Raw genomic sequence first — 14,201 nt, forward strand, 5'->3', positions numbered from 1 at the left:
ATTAAAGTTTTTCTTCATTACCCATTTAAGCCGTCTCCAGCCATTATTAGTCTCAAAGTGGGTTCCTCGTCATCGAAAAAGACTAAGGTTGATATGTTGGGGCTACCATTAATTTTTAGTCTGTATTCTTCTAAGATATTCCATTATTACATCAGAGATTTACACTGTTCCACATGAATGTCAGAAGTTCCTGCCATTGTTACACCATTGTTGTTACATCAGTGCATTATCTTCTTATACTTTACTGGTTTCCAGATCCAATTTCTCTAGCAGTGGATGCTTTGAGTCTATCTGGGTAGAAGTTTCTCTGCCTCTACTTATCCGTCTTTATTTTCTTTCTCAAGTATTTGCCAAGAGTAGTTGGTCTAATTGTCCAGTTACTCTTATTGCTCTGTGCTGGTCTGTTTCACTATGGTTTTCACTCCCCTCATCTAGAACTAAGAGGGATCCTATTCCATTATTTTTGGTACATGTTCCACAAAGATATTTGTGGTATACAACTTCATGGGTGGGTGTTACATGGTTCTTTGTTAATAAACATAGTTTCTTTTCTTGGGTGACACTAATGTTATCACATTATTGCAGATGTTCCTATTTGTCAGTATACCAGCCTCATTGGTCTGTTTTTCAGGGTTAGTATCTATGGAATTTGGTTTCTTGTCTTTCTCCAACTCATTCACCATTTCCAGGGTGCTTGGGAATGTGAATAAATCTAAATTTCAAATAAACAATACCAAACAAGAAGGATAGTGTTGTTAAATAAGTCTCATCTTCTGTATGAAGAATCGATATTTATATTGATTTGTCTAATCAGAACTTGTTCATTTTCTTTCTGGGCAACCCAAGTATTTCTGTATTGCCCAAGACTTTGTTCGCATGAATATGGGTGTACGATTTTTATTTTATTGTGTGTGTGTGTGTATATATATATATATATATATATATATTTCAACCTATGTACATATTTGTGTGTATGTTTGTGTTTATGTCTGTTCAAAAAGGCTACCCTCTGTGCTGGAACTCTGTGAGAGAGTGTTGTCTTTTGGAAGTAGACAGAGAGTGTCATGCAGTGGTTTATTGATGATGCCTTAGAAAATGGGACTACCATTATAAATAGATGTCACAGAATGAGGATTATCTATGTTTTATTCTTATTTCTTTGTTTTGATGTTTTCATTGCACTGTCCTCACATTGTTATGCCCATTCTTGGAGACTTCTTTGGTATTTCTTTGGCTTTATCTGAGCACCCATTAATTTGACCAGTTGTTTGATTCACTGACCATTTTCAATATAAATGAAGAGAGTTCACTGTCTCTAAAGTATGGTCTTTTATAATATGGGTCTAAGCTCCTAGCCTGAGGACCTTCTACTGTGGGAGAAGGATATAGTATTCTTCCTGACTTCCTGCCTGTAGCTTTTAGTGTTATAGCTTTGGTTTCAATTAATGTTCACAGGATCCCACCTCCTTTACAATGTGAGTATTGTGCCTTTCAGTATTTCAGAGGTATATTTATCTAATTTGAATTTAAAATGTTTGGAGTTAAAATGAATACTTACCTCTGAAGTACCTTCCCTCATGCCTCTTTACAACTAAGTCTTCATCAGGACTACAACTTTCAATAAAATATAAATTATAGCTGGAATGCAGAGCTTATGTAAGATCCTCCGACTCTTGATCAATAAGTCATGTGGGAGAGTGGGGAATTATGGGTAAATGACAATTACTCTTCAATTCATAAAGAGATTTGGAAATTCTCAATTATTTGTTCTGTTTACAGCATGAGTTCAAACTCAACAAGGAAAGGCTGTCAGTATTTCAAAGGTAAGTACGTCAGAAATTCATCTTAAAACAAAAAATATTTTAGCATTGTTGACTGAAATACATACACTAACCAGTAGATATATCTAAAAAATGATTGATAAGTGAAGTTAATATGAAAACTTGTATAAAAAGCAGGATTTGTTGATGCAGAACAAAATTCAATTGTTCTGTGGCACCAAAGTGTTCACTTAACACTTGCTTGCAAAGCATACTTACCTCCTTTCACACTTATAGCTATTACCTTACTGCCGGGGTTTCTTCCTTTGCCCATCAGAACATTAGTCTGATTTTTTGTTGCTTGCTGCAGTCTTTTATATCCTACTAAATTGACCTTGGTGATATTTATCTCATCACACTCTCCACCTACGTCAATGTGCCATCTATTCTGGTACTGTATATAAGCACCTCATTCAGTTATTGTTATTACTTTTTCTCAACAAAGTGTCACTAACAGGTTTTCCAGTATTACGATCTTTCTGAGATACATTGAATGTTATCTAGTTGATTTTAATAATAATAATAATAACTAAAAAAAAAGTTTATTCTGATTGGCAAGCAATTTACCATATGAATTCCTGGAGGCAAGTCAGGTCTGTCCTATCCCGTCTCTGATATCTAGTGTCGCACAACAATTGGGTGGGGTGGGGGGGAGAGTCACTCTTGGTTGAGACTGTCAGTGACCTTATTCATAGTGAGATTGAGACATATATTCAATTTTGTGGTGTTCCTCCAGGAGGCTCTGAGGCTGCAATTGAGGTAAATCATTGACATTGTGGAGAGAATTTAGATTCTCTTTTTTCCTGAGCTTTCTTTTAGTCTGTTGGATTTTAAGTCCCCCTGTGGGACAGTGGTGAGTTTGAGGACTTGGTTGACATGGCAGATGGCTCAATAATGCTTTGCTCTAATAAAACAAATTTATCTAACAAAGTGTTGCTCCAATCAATGGTAATCAACACAGTTTTTAAATGACCTATAAAAACAAAATGAAGACCACTTTGGGATAAGCTGCCTTTGATTTGTTTTCTTCTGTTGGTTCATCGAGCGTATTGCTTTTGAGCCTACACCTTGATGGCTGAAAGGTCTGAGAATGAATTCTTAGTTTTCTTTCCATCCACATATATTGTGGTTTATGCTGGGAGGTTTACTTCTCAGTTACATGAAGTGAGAGTTATACCTTATCTGACACAGTTGTTGGAACTTTGTGATTCAGCCTACCACCACCAGGTGGAAGCATTTTCCTACTCTCAAATAATACATCTGCTCCTCGATTTTTGGGGTTCTAAGGAGTTTGTAGTTAACTTGAATAGATCAGTGTCGCCTAATGGGACAGGGTAAGTCTACAGACTTACAACTCTAAAATCCAACATTATATTTTATTTTCACCTCACTTTGTTGGGAGACTCAGGATCACCAACTTCATTGATAATGAGGTAGATCCATTGTTAGCTTGCACGTTGGTTCAGTTGTAGGCTTCTACATTTACCCATATTGTCAAATTTCATTGGCTTCTACAGGGGATCATAGTTCCTTTCCTGTCTATATCCCAGGGTTCTGCTGCTTGGTCAGATCGCCACTAGGGACATTGGTAATTATTTTATGCCTTCAGGGTCTGTGGGAGCTCAGCGCCGTGAGTTTCTAGATGTGTGGTAACCTTAACCATAGATCCAGGAGTACAACAGGTCTTTGAGTTGGGATTAGTCATTAATTTACATCTTCACCATTATTATCCACCCAACCTGTAGTGTTTCCTTCTCCCACAGATCCTCGGGATTTGGAACTTAGTTTTAGGGCTAACCAAGTTTGGTTGGTCTGGGGGTAGTGAGAGAATCGTGGTAGTTCTTCCAAGATTTATTCCCATCAGTTGTTGGACCTCAGAAGACAGGAGATTGGTGTCCAGTCATCAATCTTTCTCATCTATATCAATGCCTAGATTCTCCAATTTTTCACAAGTTATTCATTCCTCAATATGAGTTGACATTTTTTACTGGGATTGTGGATATCCAAGTTCATTGTAGTCAAATCCTATCTGCACATTGCCATAGTGGTGGCACTTGATGTAAGCTTCTGAAAATGGAACTTGTTTCATCAAAATTCACAATATTTAAACCTACTTTTGTTGTTATATTCCTGCTAATTTCCATCTTACTATACTACTAGAAAAAATAAAATGTATACAATGGCTTCAAAATGAGGAATTTTCATTCAAAGTTCCGAAATGAAGAAAGTTATTTCGGCTATTTTCCATATTTGGCATCCCACCACTGTTGGCATTTTTTTTTGCACAAGGGTCAGGTACTCCAGTTCAGGGTTTTTACCTTCAGACTCGTATCAGCTCCACTTGGGTTCTGCCATTTTCTACGAGTTTTTCCTCATCACCTTCATCCATCGTACTGTGCACACACCATTCCATAGATGACTGGTTACTGCTTGCAACATTTTGTCAATTGTCAGAATATCACATCCTGATTATACTTTCTGAAACAATCAAGGCAGACTTCATTCTTAGGGCTGAGACATCTATTTTTGCTCCAATTCAACATGTCATCAGTCTGGGTATTTTTTATTTCTCGTCTCTCAGTCAGGCTCACCTGAATCTTGTCCAGCTCAATGCTATGGAATAGGAAGCCTGTCTCTTACTCACCTCTCCTTCTCCCACTGCACGGATGGTTCTTTCTATTATGGGAATGTGGGCATCACTCAAATCCCTAATACCTTTGGGATGAGAGCACAAGAGACCATTTTAATGGTCTTTATGCGACCAAGAGATCATAAACATCAATTCACTAGATTCCCCAGTTTTCTTAGTCAGGATCATTCTTCCATCATGAGGGGTTGTTAAGTCTGGACACTACTAAGATATGGTTCCTCTACCACCAACTTGTCCAAAGTTTCATCTCCTCATGAATGCCTTGCTTCAGGGATAGGGTGCATATACCAACAGTCAGGAATTCCAGGGTCTATGCATGGATCATCTGGCACTTTGGGATGGGTTTTTGTATCTTTCACAATCACCCTGTTTAAGGCAGCCTTATCAGCTATCAATCGATTCTTGTGACTAAATATTCTTTGAGTCCCCAGTGCTCTTTGGGTCCTTGGCTCCAAATGACCATTCCAGTGACCTAAGAGATATAACAAAGTTACATTACATACTTTTTCTCAACACCTGTTTGTGACCTGACTCTTATATGCCATGTATCCCCTTTACCTGAAGGTTTATTTTTTGTGACTGCTGACTTACAGAAATTGCCAGTTGGAGTAATTTGTGCAGTTTGTCCACAGACTGCTTTCTTATTCTCTCTACATCCTCAGACAGGTTGTTCTTACCGAAGATATTGTCAGACAGGGAAGGGGATAAATCCTTTTCACTGATTCATCTTATCAATATTTCTCACTTCTGTGTCTGATCAGATTTCGATCATGGTCATGTTCAGTGAGGGTCTTGAAGGTTTTGTTGCCTGCACTAATCCCTTTAGAGATGCTAGAAAATGACTTTTCATTCTGGATTATCTTTGAAGGCAAAAAATTCTCTGTGAGTCATGTGTAATCAGATTTGTCACATTTCTATGGCTTGAGCAGCTTGGCTGAATTGCCCACTGGAGGAGATTGTGCGGACTGGTATGTGGACCTTCTCAATATTTTTATCTCGCATATTTTGAAATATTTGACAGTACCTTCATCTAAGGGTTTTTGCCTACCCTCTTTAGCTAACTTAATCTTTTCTGCTAGATTATACAGAGGGGTGAGTATTTTCATTATTACCTTTCAGGGTCCTTTACCTCGTTTTTACATGATCCCACTCTGTGGCGAATGTTGTCCATGCAGGTGTCCTTTTATCAAACCAATTCTGTACTAGCAACCACTAATTGAATGTACCTTTTCTAGGTTGCAACAGGCTCTGTAGAAATGAGGTGTTCCATAAGACCACCTAGAGGCTGACTGGGAGGTATTACTGTACTATTGTGGACTGCCACTCATGGACTATCACGAGTAAAGCATGAGGGATCCTGGCCATCCCTGCCAATCATTGGATTAAATAAATCTGGAGTTGGTTTGCTTTCAAAAATTTAGGGAACTTGGCTCACCTATTGCACTGTTTCCAAAGCACTGTTCCTCCAGACTCCCCAACATGCATTACCCCCAGATTCTACAAGTTGAGCTAGGGAGTCGTTAAGCTAGGAGAGGCACCAGCCTACACAAGAGTTTACTCGTAATTTCAGATTTGATGCTTGGCTATCAGACTGAGTTGAGCGTAGTTCTTCTTTTTGATCAATATTGGTTCAGTACATTGTTCATAGAACAGGGTCCATTGTGTCCTTGTAATTCCAAAGTAATTGGGGTCCCATCGTGAGTTCTTGGTTAATCACAGTTGTTCCACGTCCTTCCCATAATTCTGGGGGCAGGGGAAATTTACCTTGCCCACACAGTTGGAGAGTGAGAATGAGTGTTCATAATTCCAGACCAGAAAAGTTCTGTTTCCTCAGGTTGAGTAAGGCATACGCGATCCTGTCATTCTGTGCCCGGGGGTGTTGCCTTTTGGACTTCTTCAGGGAGAAGAAGGTTTTCCACTTCAGTGTTGCTTACTTTTTCGTCATGATTCCATTGGCTTGGAAGTCATCACTCTCTCTCTCTCTCTCTATATATATATATATATATATATGTACATATACATCACCAATGTGGGTTATAGGGACCATGGCCCTTTAATTCCAACCTTGAGTAGTGGAACCTTAGCTATTTGTTTGGGGCTATGGTGTAGACAAATCAGATAAAATTTCACCGATACAAGAATTAAGTTCTGGGTGAAGATTGTACCTGTTCTGAATGTAGTGTGATTCCCCCCACTAGGGTGCCAATCATTTATTGACACACCCATGATCTATGCAAATGCTATCTGTATGGATAATGCCCTCACTGGCCCCTCCACTTTATCAATGTGGGATTCTAGTTATGAGTATGAGAGGAGGTAAGTATGTTTTAGAAGTTAACATTTTCTTAAATTGAAAATGTATTTCCAATAATACTTGCCTTCTTTCACCTTCTCCTGCCCTTCCTCCCTACTAAGAGCAAGTGTTAGAGACTGCTAATTGGGTCAGTCTTGAAAAAGTAATAATATTAATTGAATGAGGTGCTTATATACAGTACCAGGATAGAGGATGCATTGACATAGGTGGAAAGTGTCACAAGACAGATATCGCCAAGGACAATTAAGTGGGAACTAAAAGACTGGATCAAGCGAGAAAAAATTGGACCAATACTTAGATGGGCAAAGAAAAAGAAACCCTAACAGTCGAGTAATAGCTGTAGTGTTAGCGGAGGTAAGTATTATTGGAAATACACTTTCGATTTAAGAAAATCTTAACATTAGGTAAAATTGCTTGATTAAAGAATTTACGACTTATGAGTTAGTATTTTCCTCATATTTGGATTACTTTTTTTTTTACAGTCTTCCTGAAGCATTTGTAGTTCCAGCAGCAATTCTTGGTAAAGATGTTAACAACTTAGCTCCTCTGTGTAATGGACGTAGGTTTCCAGTGAGTATAGTTTCTGACTTCACTGTGTGATAATTGACAGGAAATAGAAGTTGTGAAAATATAGTCACAGATCTGGAAAATAAAGAGAATTTTATAAAGGAGTAAAAAGCACAGAAAAGTCAGGGAACCTGTTTTGTTTTTTAAATCTTGGAAGGTGCATTTTCCAACTATAGGTATATTTTAGTAAAATCTTGGTCAATTAAACTGTGTTATTTTATCTGGTGCTAATTTTAAATCCATTATATTAAATGCCAAGATAACCCAATTATTACCATATATTTCTGTTGAGTGTGATGTGGTGGTTAGCCAGTCTAGTTGGTGGATCTGAGGATTCATGGTTCATAACTTGTTGAAACATAGATATGGTTTCACTTTAGGGCTTTGCACATGCCAAGAGTAATGGCTAAATTCTGCTACCTGATAAGAGTGACAGTTGGTGTTGTTCAGTAGAAACCTTTCTTCTAGTCTATCAGTTTGAAATTAAGGACAGCTTAGTTTACAACAACAATAATTTTGTGACAGGAATTTAGGTTTAAAAATATTTCAAGCCTCAAAAAAAAAAAAAAAAAAGTTGGGACCTGAAGGACAACCTGGGGTGGTCAGAAACTTGTTTCTCTTCACCCTGCACTGTGAAATAGTTAATGCCAAACAAATTTTGTGAGAACCATTGGGCTTAATTTGAACATGTAAGGTGGATTGTTTAAAGACTTGTGGAGAGGGCTGTGAAGAAGCTGTCATTCTGTGGTCAGAATGGAAGACGTGCATTGTTTGTCCACCTGGTGATGATGTCAGTTGGAGAGAGTAGTCGATGAGGATAGCAGCAGAGAGATGCAGACTTAGTGAGCGAGATTCTGTTTGAATAAATTTCTAAGAGATTGCTTGATCTCAAGAAAAGAGATATTATGATTAAAGTGAGTCTGATGGACTTACAAGATTAACAGCCCTTTTCAGAGGGGAGGGAGCTGGGATAAAATAATACTATACCCTTAAACATTTTATGCAGGGGGGGGGGGACTGGAGTGCCCGGATAAAACCTGCTTTTGTGGGTCAGGCACTGAATAATCTACCTGACTCGTGCCCGAGGTGTGAAACTGAATAGAAAATGAGTGATTAATACATTTCTGTTAAGCACTATTAATATAATTGAACAAAAAAGTGTATGTAGAAGGTGTGTCTGTTAGGATGGGTAAGGTGCTTGTTACTCTGTTCCTGTTTTGGGCTTTAGTGTTAATGTGATCCTTAATGAAAGGTAGGTCAGTGAGGTTGTTAACATAAATTTGTGGAGTGTATTTTGGGAGATGGGATTCTGTTCTGATAGTGGTGAACTGTTGCTGCTGGATCTTTTTTGTATAATGTGTTAGGCATATTACACATAATGGGGCATCCATATTCATGTACAAGTCTGATGTAGGCTCTGTCAATTTTAATGACTGAGTGGCTGTTACAGCCTTTGTTCATGCTCCGGATTTGGTGAAAGAGTGCCAGTCTAGGGTTTGTTTTCTTGAGAATATCTTTATAGTGAGCAGTCCATGATTGGTGTGTGTGTGTGTGTGTGTGTGCTGTGACTCCTAAAAATATGGCAGTTGTTTTGAAGGTGATGGGGGGTGTTGTATAATGTAAGTTTGATTTGTTAAATTTTTTTGTTTTGTCTTAACCTTTTCCTGTGAAATGCTATTGTCTGTATCTTGATCGGATTGAGAAGTACTTTCCATTTGTTATACGATTTAATTAAATTATTTAATACAACTTGGACTCTGGATGTGTCAGTAAGTGGGTCACATGAAGTGCTCCAAATGGCAATGTCATCAGCATACTGAGAGATGATGATGTATATTAGCTGCAGGAGGGGTATGTCATTTATGAATAGAATGTGGAGTAGTAAGTAGGCTACAGACAGAGCTCTGAGGGATTCTTGTTTTTAATAGGAATGTGTTGGTCATCATGTTATTGATTTTAACTTTAGTAATTCTATTGATGATAAAGCTAGAGAGCCATCTGGTGATGGGAATAGGGGAGTCTTGTCTTTACTTCAGGGCATTAAGCCAAACAGTACTGCATGCTTGCTTTACATGTAAAAAGGCTACAACTATGGAGTGATTGTGGTTAAACTCTTGGTATATATATTTGACTAATCTTACTAAGTGAATGGTAGTCTGTCTACATTTTCTGCTCATGTTTGGGTTATTGTTGAGGATGTTATTGCTTTCCAAGTAATGTATAAGTCTGTTGGATATGACTTTTTTTCTTATAAGTTTACCTAATGTGTTCAGCAGGCTTATGGGTCTATAGCAGTTTGGTAGGCTGAGGTCTGTGTCTTTTTGATGATAACTTTTATGATATCAGACCTCCAAGTTGACAGATAGTCTCCAGAAAATAAGGATATATTGTATATGGAGGCTAGGTGTTTTAGTATGTAATTTCAGGACGTATGTGTTCACTTTTTTTGGTTAGGGATTGAGAAATCTTGTAATATTTGAGTAGGATTGGAGGAGTGGCGAGAATTGTAGATCGTGGAAGAAATGGGATCATGGGTACTGTTAATGTTGTTGTGTGCCTAAAACTTAGTTGCATGAGGGAAGGGGATACTATTGCCAAGTCTAATATATCTTGTGTCCTTAATGGGTTGATATGTGTTATGTTGTTATTGTTAATGACTAGGTAATTGTTGTCTGTTGGTAGGCGATGTAGTGTTATTCCATTTCTGTTGGTGGACATGCAGTTGAAAACAGTGTGTTTTGAATTAAGATCATTACTTATTATTAGGTTCGGGTAATTAGTAATGATGTAAAAACATGATATTAGATAAAGAGGTTGGCAAGTACCATTATAATAGTTTGGTTAGTGCAGTTGCTACAAAATGTGGTCGTTGTCGTAGGGGTAAGATGTTGTGGGAATGTTATCTTTAAGTCTTTTTTTCTATAGTAAGGCTATGCCTCATTTTCCTGATGATTTAGATGTGTGTCAGATTGTAACTGAGTAGATTAAATTTACAGCTATTATTTAAGAGTGTTTTGTTTGTACTGATAATGTCTGCTTGGATCTTATTGCTAAAGTGAAGTAATTCATATGTTTTGTGATATAGACCTCCCTGTATGTTTACATTTAAAAACAAACCATTTTAAAAAGAAAACTTACCTGTTAAGGTGAGCATATAGTTGACATCTGTAGATGTTCTACTCCACAAATGTGGTGTGAAATGTGTCTGGTACAAAGTAGTCTTTGTACTCTTTGTTTTTCTAGGATTTGATTGGATTTATTTTCAGTGAATTATAGGTTATCTATCACACACAAACTAACTAACAAGGATGTTTACTAGTCTTACCACATGAAATCTAAGGGCAGTTATTTTTAACAGTAAATTTTAGTTTATTTAGTAATAGCATACTAAAGCCAGATATTCCAATTTCCTTTTGTCAGTGCTATACCCTTATTTTTAATTTCATTGATTTTTAATAAATAATTAGTTTATGTAATAAACATCTCACTTTCATAACAATCCTATATTCTTTATCTTATCAACCTTATCAACTGATTGGACATGCAACACCCATTAATATATTGGTGAAAGGTTTTTAAAGGACATGTGCAACAGTAACATCCAATAAAACCTGAGAATGTTAGTTTTAGTATTTTTACAATTATAATCAATGTAACCAAGTAAATGATTTTCATCAACAAACATTCTGTCGCTGTAATAGTCTTTAGAGAGCTTGTGGGGAGAAACCTAAGGAAGGATATTAATAGTATTTTCAACTTATTACAATGTGTATTGTTGTATATATATATGATATATTTATATGTTCAACAGTTTAGGATGAAAAAATAACTTAATTCTAAATTGATATATCTTAAGATGGCTATCATATTAAATGAGAGCTAGTTTCAAAATGCCTTTTTAAAAACTTAAAACAAGTTGAGAATAGGAACATTAGTCTCATGTGAGAATTAGCCCTATCATTAATCAACGAGTACATTCTGCTAATTGCCCTTTTACATTGTGCAGTGGTTGTGAAAACAATTATCATTTTAGCAGTGTACAATACTCTGTAAAATCTTGGTACTTGTGATTCTAGTAATGTACGGTGAGCTATAAAAATATAGCTATGATATTTACTGTACAGTGAGGTGTAATAATTTGAATATTTTGATTCTATTACTAAAATGGGAACAAGAAAAATCTGTTTCTTGTGGTTTTGATAATTGATGATGAGTTGTTAAGGCATATGTCTTTTGAGAGAGATTTTTGAAACTGAAAATAGTTTACACTTGTTACAACATTTTAATGAAATTGGCACCTTGAGTTCATACTTTTTGATTCAATGAAATCCTTCAAATATTTCATGAATACATACAGGTTAATATAAACAATGAGCACTTTTATATTTTTCTTTCTTGGTTGTGTCAGCTGTAAACAGTGATTCTTATTTTATTAATTAGATAACCTGTATCACAATAACTAGTGCTAACCTCTTCTCATACTTTTGTAGTTTGTCTAGTATCTTGGTTGAAAAGCCTGCTGTTATTGTTTTATTACTGTACTTTTTTAAGGTGAGTGTAGCATCATAGCTCCACTTTTTAGTTTGTGAATCTCAATTGTTTTTAGTTACTTTTACCACAACATGCAAAGAAGATAAAGGAAAAGTTTAGTGGTCATAGCAACTAAACAAATTATATATATATTAGTGATAGAGAGAGAGAGAGATGTGTCCTTTCTTTCTATTAATTTCTTTATGATAACACAACAGTTAATAAATATAAATTAATTGCACACTCCAACAGTATTGTCTGTGAAACATAATGTAATCTTTGCAGTATCTAGAGTTTCAGTATTCTTAGGTTTAAACTCTTTCTTTTTAATTTTAAAATATTCGGTTTAGTCTCTGTATATGACATACATGCTCACTGATTAATACTTGTTTTAAACAGAAATAATAACATTGCTGGTGTGGACATTTTTCTTGACCATCAGAACCCACCTTTTTTTATTAGTCCTGCTAGGTATAATAGAATTTTATCTCAAGTAGTAAAGTAAGAGACCTGCTTTTAGGCCAAACTTCAATTGAGTAACTCTGTAACAGAAACATATGTTGTAGAACTGACTATTATCATTGATTGTTAATTTTTATACTAAAATTAATCTTGGGAAAAAAGCATTTGATAATGATTATAATTTTATATCAAATCCTTAATTTTCCACTTATCACTAATATTAAACTTGCTCCCTTTAAAGAATACAATAATTGAATATTCTGTCAATATGGGTTCACTTTAACAATCAGTCTCTATGTAGTATCAAAATCGGTTTCAGGTTTTTGCTGGCTTTAGACTATGTGGACCTCAATTCAATTTAAAGTGAAATTAGTACTATTGTATCTGAAGATGATAAAACATTATTACCATATTTTGTGGAATCTGGCAAGGTTAAGTTGCAAATTCAGAGTTAAATAAATTTTTTGCTACTTAATTTTTATTTGTAAATAGTGATTTGTGAAATAACTGCAGAGATTTCATTTTCAGGTTCTTTTCTACTATACGTTGTGCTTGTCATGTGCTTCACTTGTAAAGTATATACAATCTATGTGGTTCACTTGTAATATATATTCAATCCATGTAGTTCACTTGTAAAGTATATACAATCCATGTGGTTCACTTGTAAAGTATATACAATCCATGTGGTTCACTTGTAATATATATTCAATCCATGTGGTTCACTTGTGATATATATTCAATCCATGTGGTTCACTTGTAATGTGTAAACAATCCATGAGCTTCACTTGTAATGTGTATACAATCCATGGGCTTCACTTGTAATGTGTATACAATCCATGGGCTTCACTTGTAATGTGTATACAATCCATGAGCTTCACTTGTAATGTGTATACAATCCATGAGCTTCACTTGTAATGTGTATACAATCCATGAGCTTCACTTGTAATGTGTATACAATCCATGAGCTTCACTTGTAATGTGTATATAATCCATGCACTTCACTTGTAATGTGTATACAATCCATGCGCTTCACTTGTAATGTGTATACAATCCATGCGCTTCACTCGTAATGTGTATACAATCCATTTGGTTCAGATATCGCATACTATAGTGGTATATTACTTTCAGTTGTTGTAGATGTTTCTTTCTACTGAAGAGTGTAGATTTGAATACTCTTGTTTTAAAATCTCAAAGCTCTCTACATAAGCCATTATTTGATTAGAATATTTTGTTTTTCAGACATGGAGCTGGGGTACATCAGATGGGAATGTGCTTGTTCGCATGTCTGGTGTTTTTGATATAGAACGACAGAGGTATGAGTTTTAAACACTTCATAACTTTAACCACTGTAGCCGTGTTTTAATTAGAAAAATAGTTGTTAATTATTTGTATAATAATATTACTATTTTCAAATGAATATGTATTTAATAATAACTAAAGAAGTAAACTACTTGAAACAATTAAAGGATGATTGGAATTTGTAAGAAAAGTTTATTTAATTAGCTATGACTATTACCAATACCAGGTTAAATTTTTAGTTTCGATCTAAGTAGGCAGCTTGTTGTTATTGAAAGTTAATATTAATTATAACAGTGGCACTGCAAACTGGTGTTATAAAATAACTATTTGATTGAAATATTTGATTAAAAACAAACTGGTTCAAAAACTTGCTTATAATTCAACTGATTCATCTCAAGAATCATGAACTTTATGCAAAATATTAAAAGATAATGCTAGTTAAAGAATATTCATTAGATATTTGGAATTGGTTAAAATCCATATAAACCAGCTGAAGCTTTTTATTTCAAAGACTGTTTATATATATATATATTCGAATGTTGGTGTACTTTGGTGACAG

General features: G+C 35.5%; 1 protein-coding gene across 2 annotated transcripts in view; it reads left to right on the forward strand.

Moving 5' to 3' along the window:
- LOC106465175 (myotubularin-related protein 10-A-like) overlaps nucleotides 1-14,201 on the forward strand; it is a 73,154-nt gene that overhangs the window by 36,511 nt on the left and 22,442 nt on the right. For both annotated transcript variants that reach the window (XM_022393015.1, XM_013925380.2), the window contains exons 8-9: nucleotides 7,267-7,354; nucleotides 13,583-13,656. In XM_022393015.1, the coding sequence (XP_022248723.1) occupies nucleotides 7,267-7,354; nucleotides 13,583-13,656 (162 nt within the window). The remainder of the gene's footprint in view (nucleotides 1-7,266; nucleotides 7,355-13,582; nucleotides 13,657-14,201) is intronic.

The sequence above is a fragment of the Limulus polyphemus genome, unplaced genomic scaffold (assembly GCF_000517525.1).
Source record: "Limulus polyphemus unplaced genomic scaffold, Limulus_polyphemus-2.1.2 Scaffold1858, whole genome shotgun sequence".
Classification (NCBI taxonomy): Eukaryota; Metazoa; Arthropoda; class Merostomata; order Xiphosura; family Limulidae; genus Limulus; species Limulus polyphemus.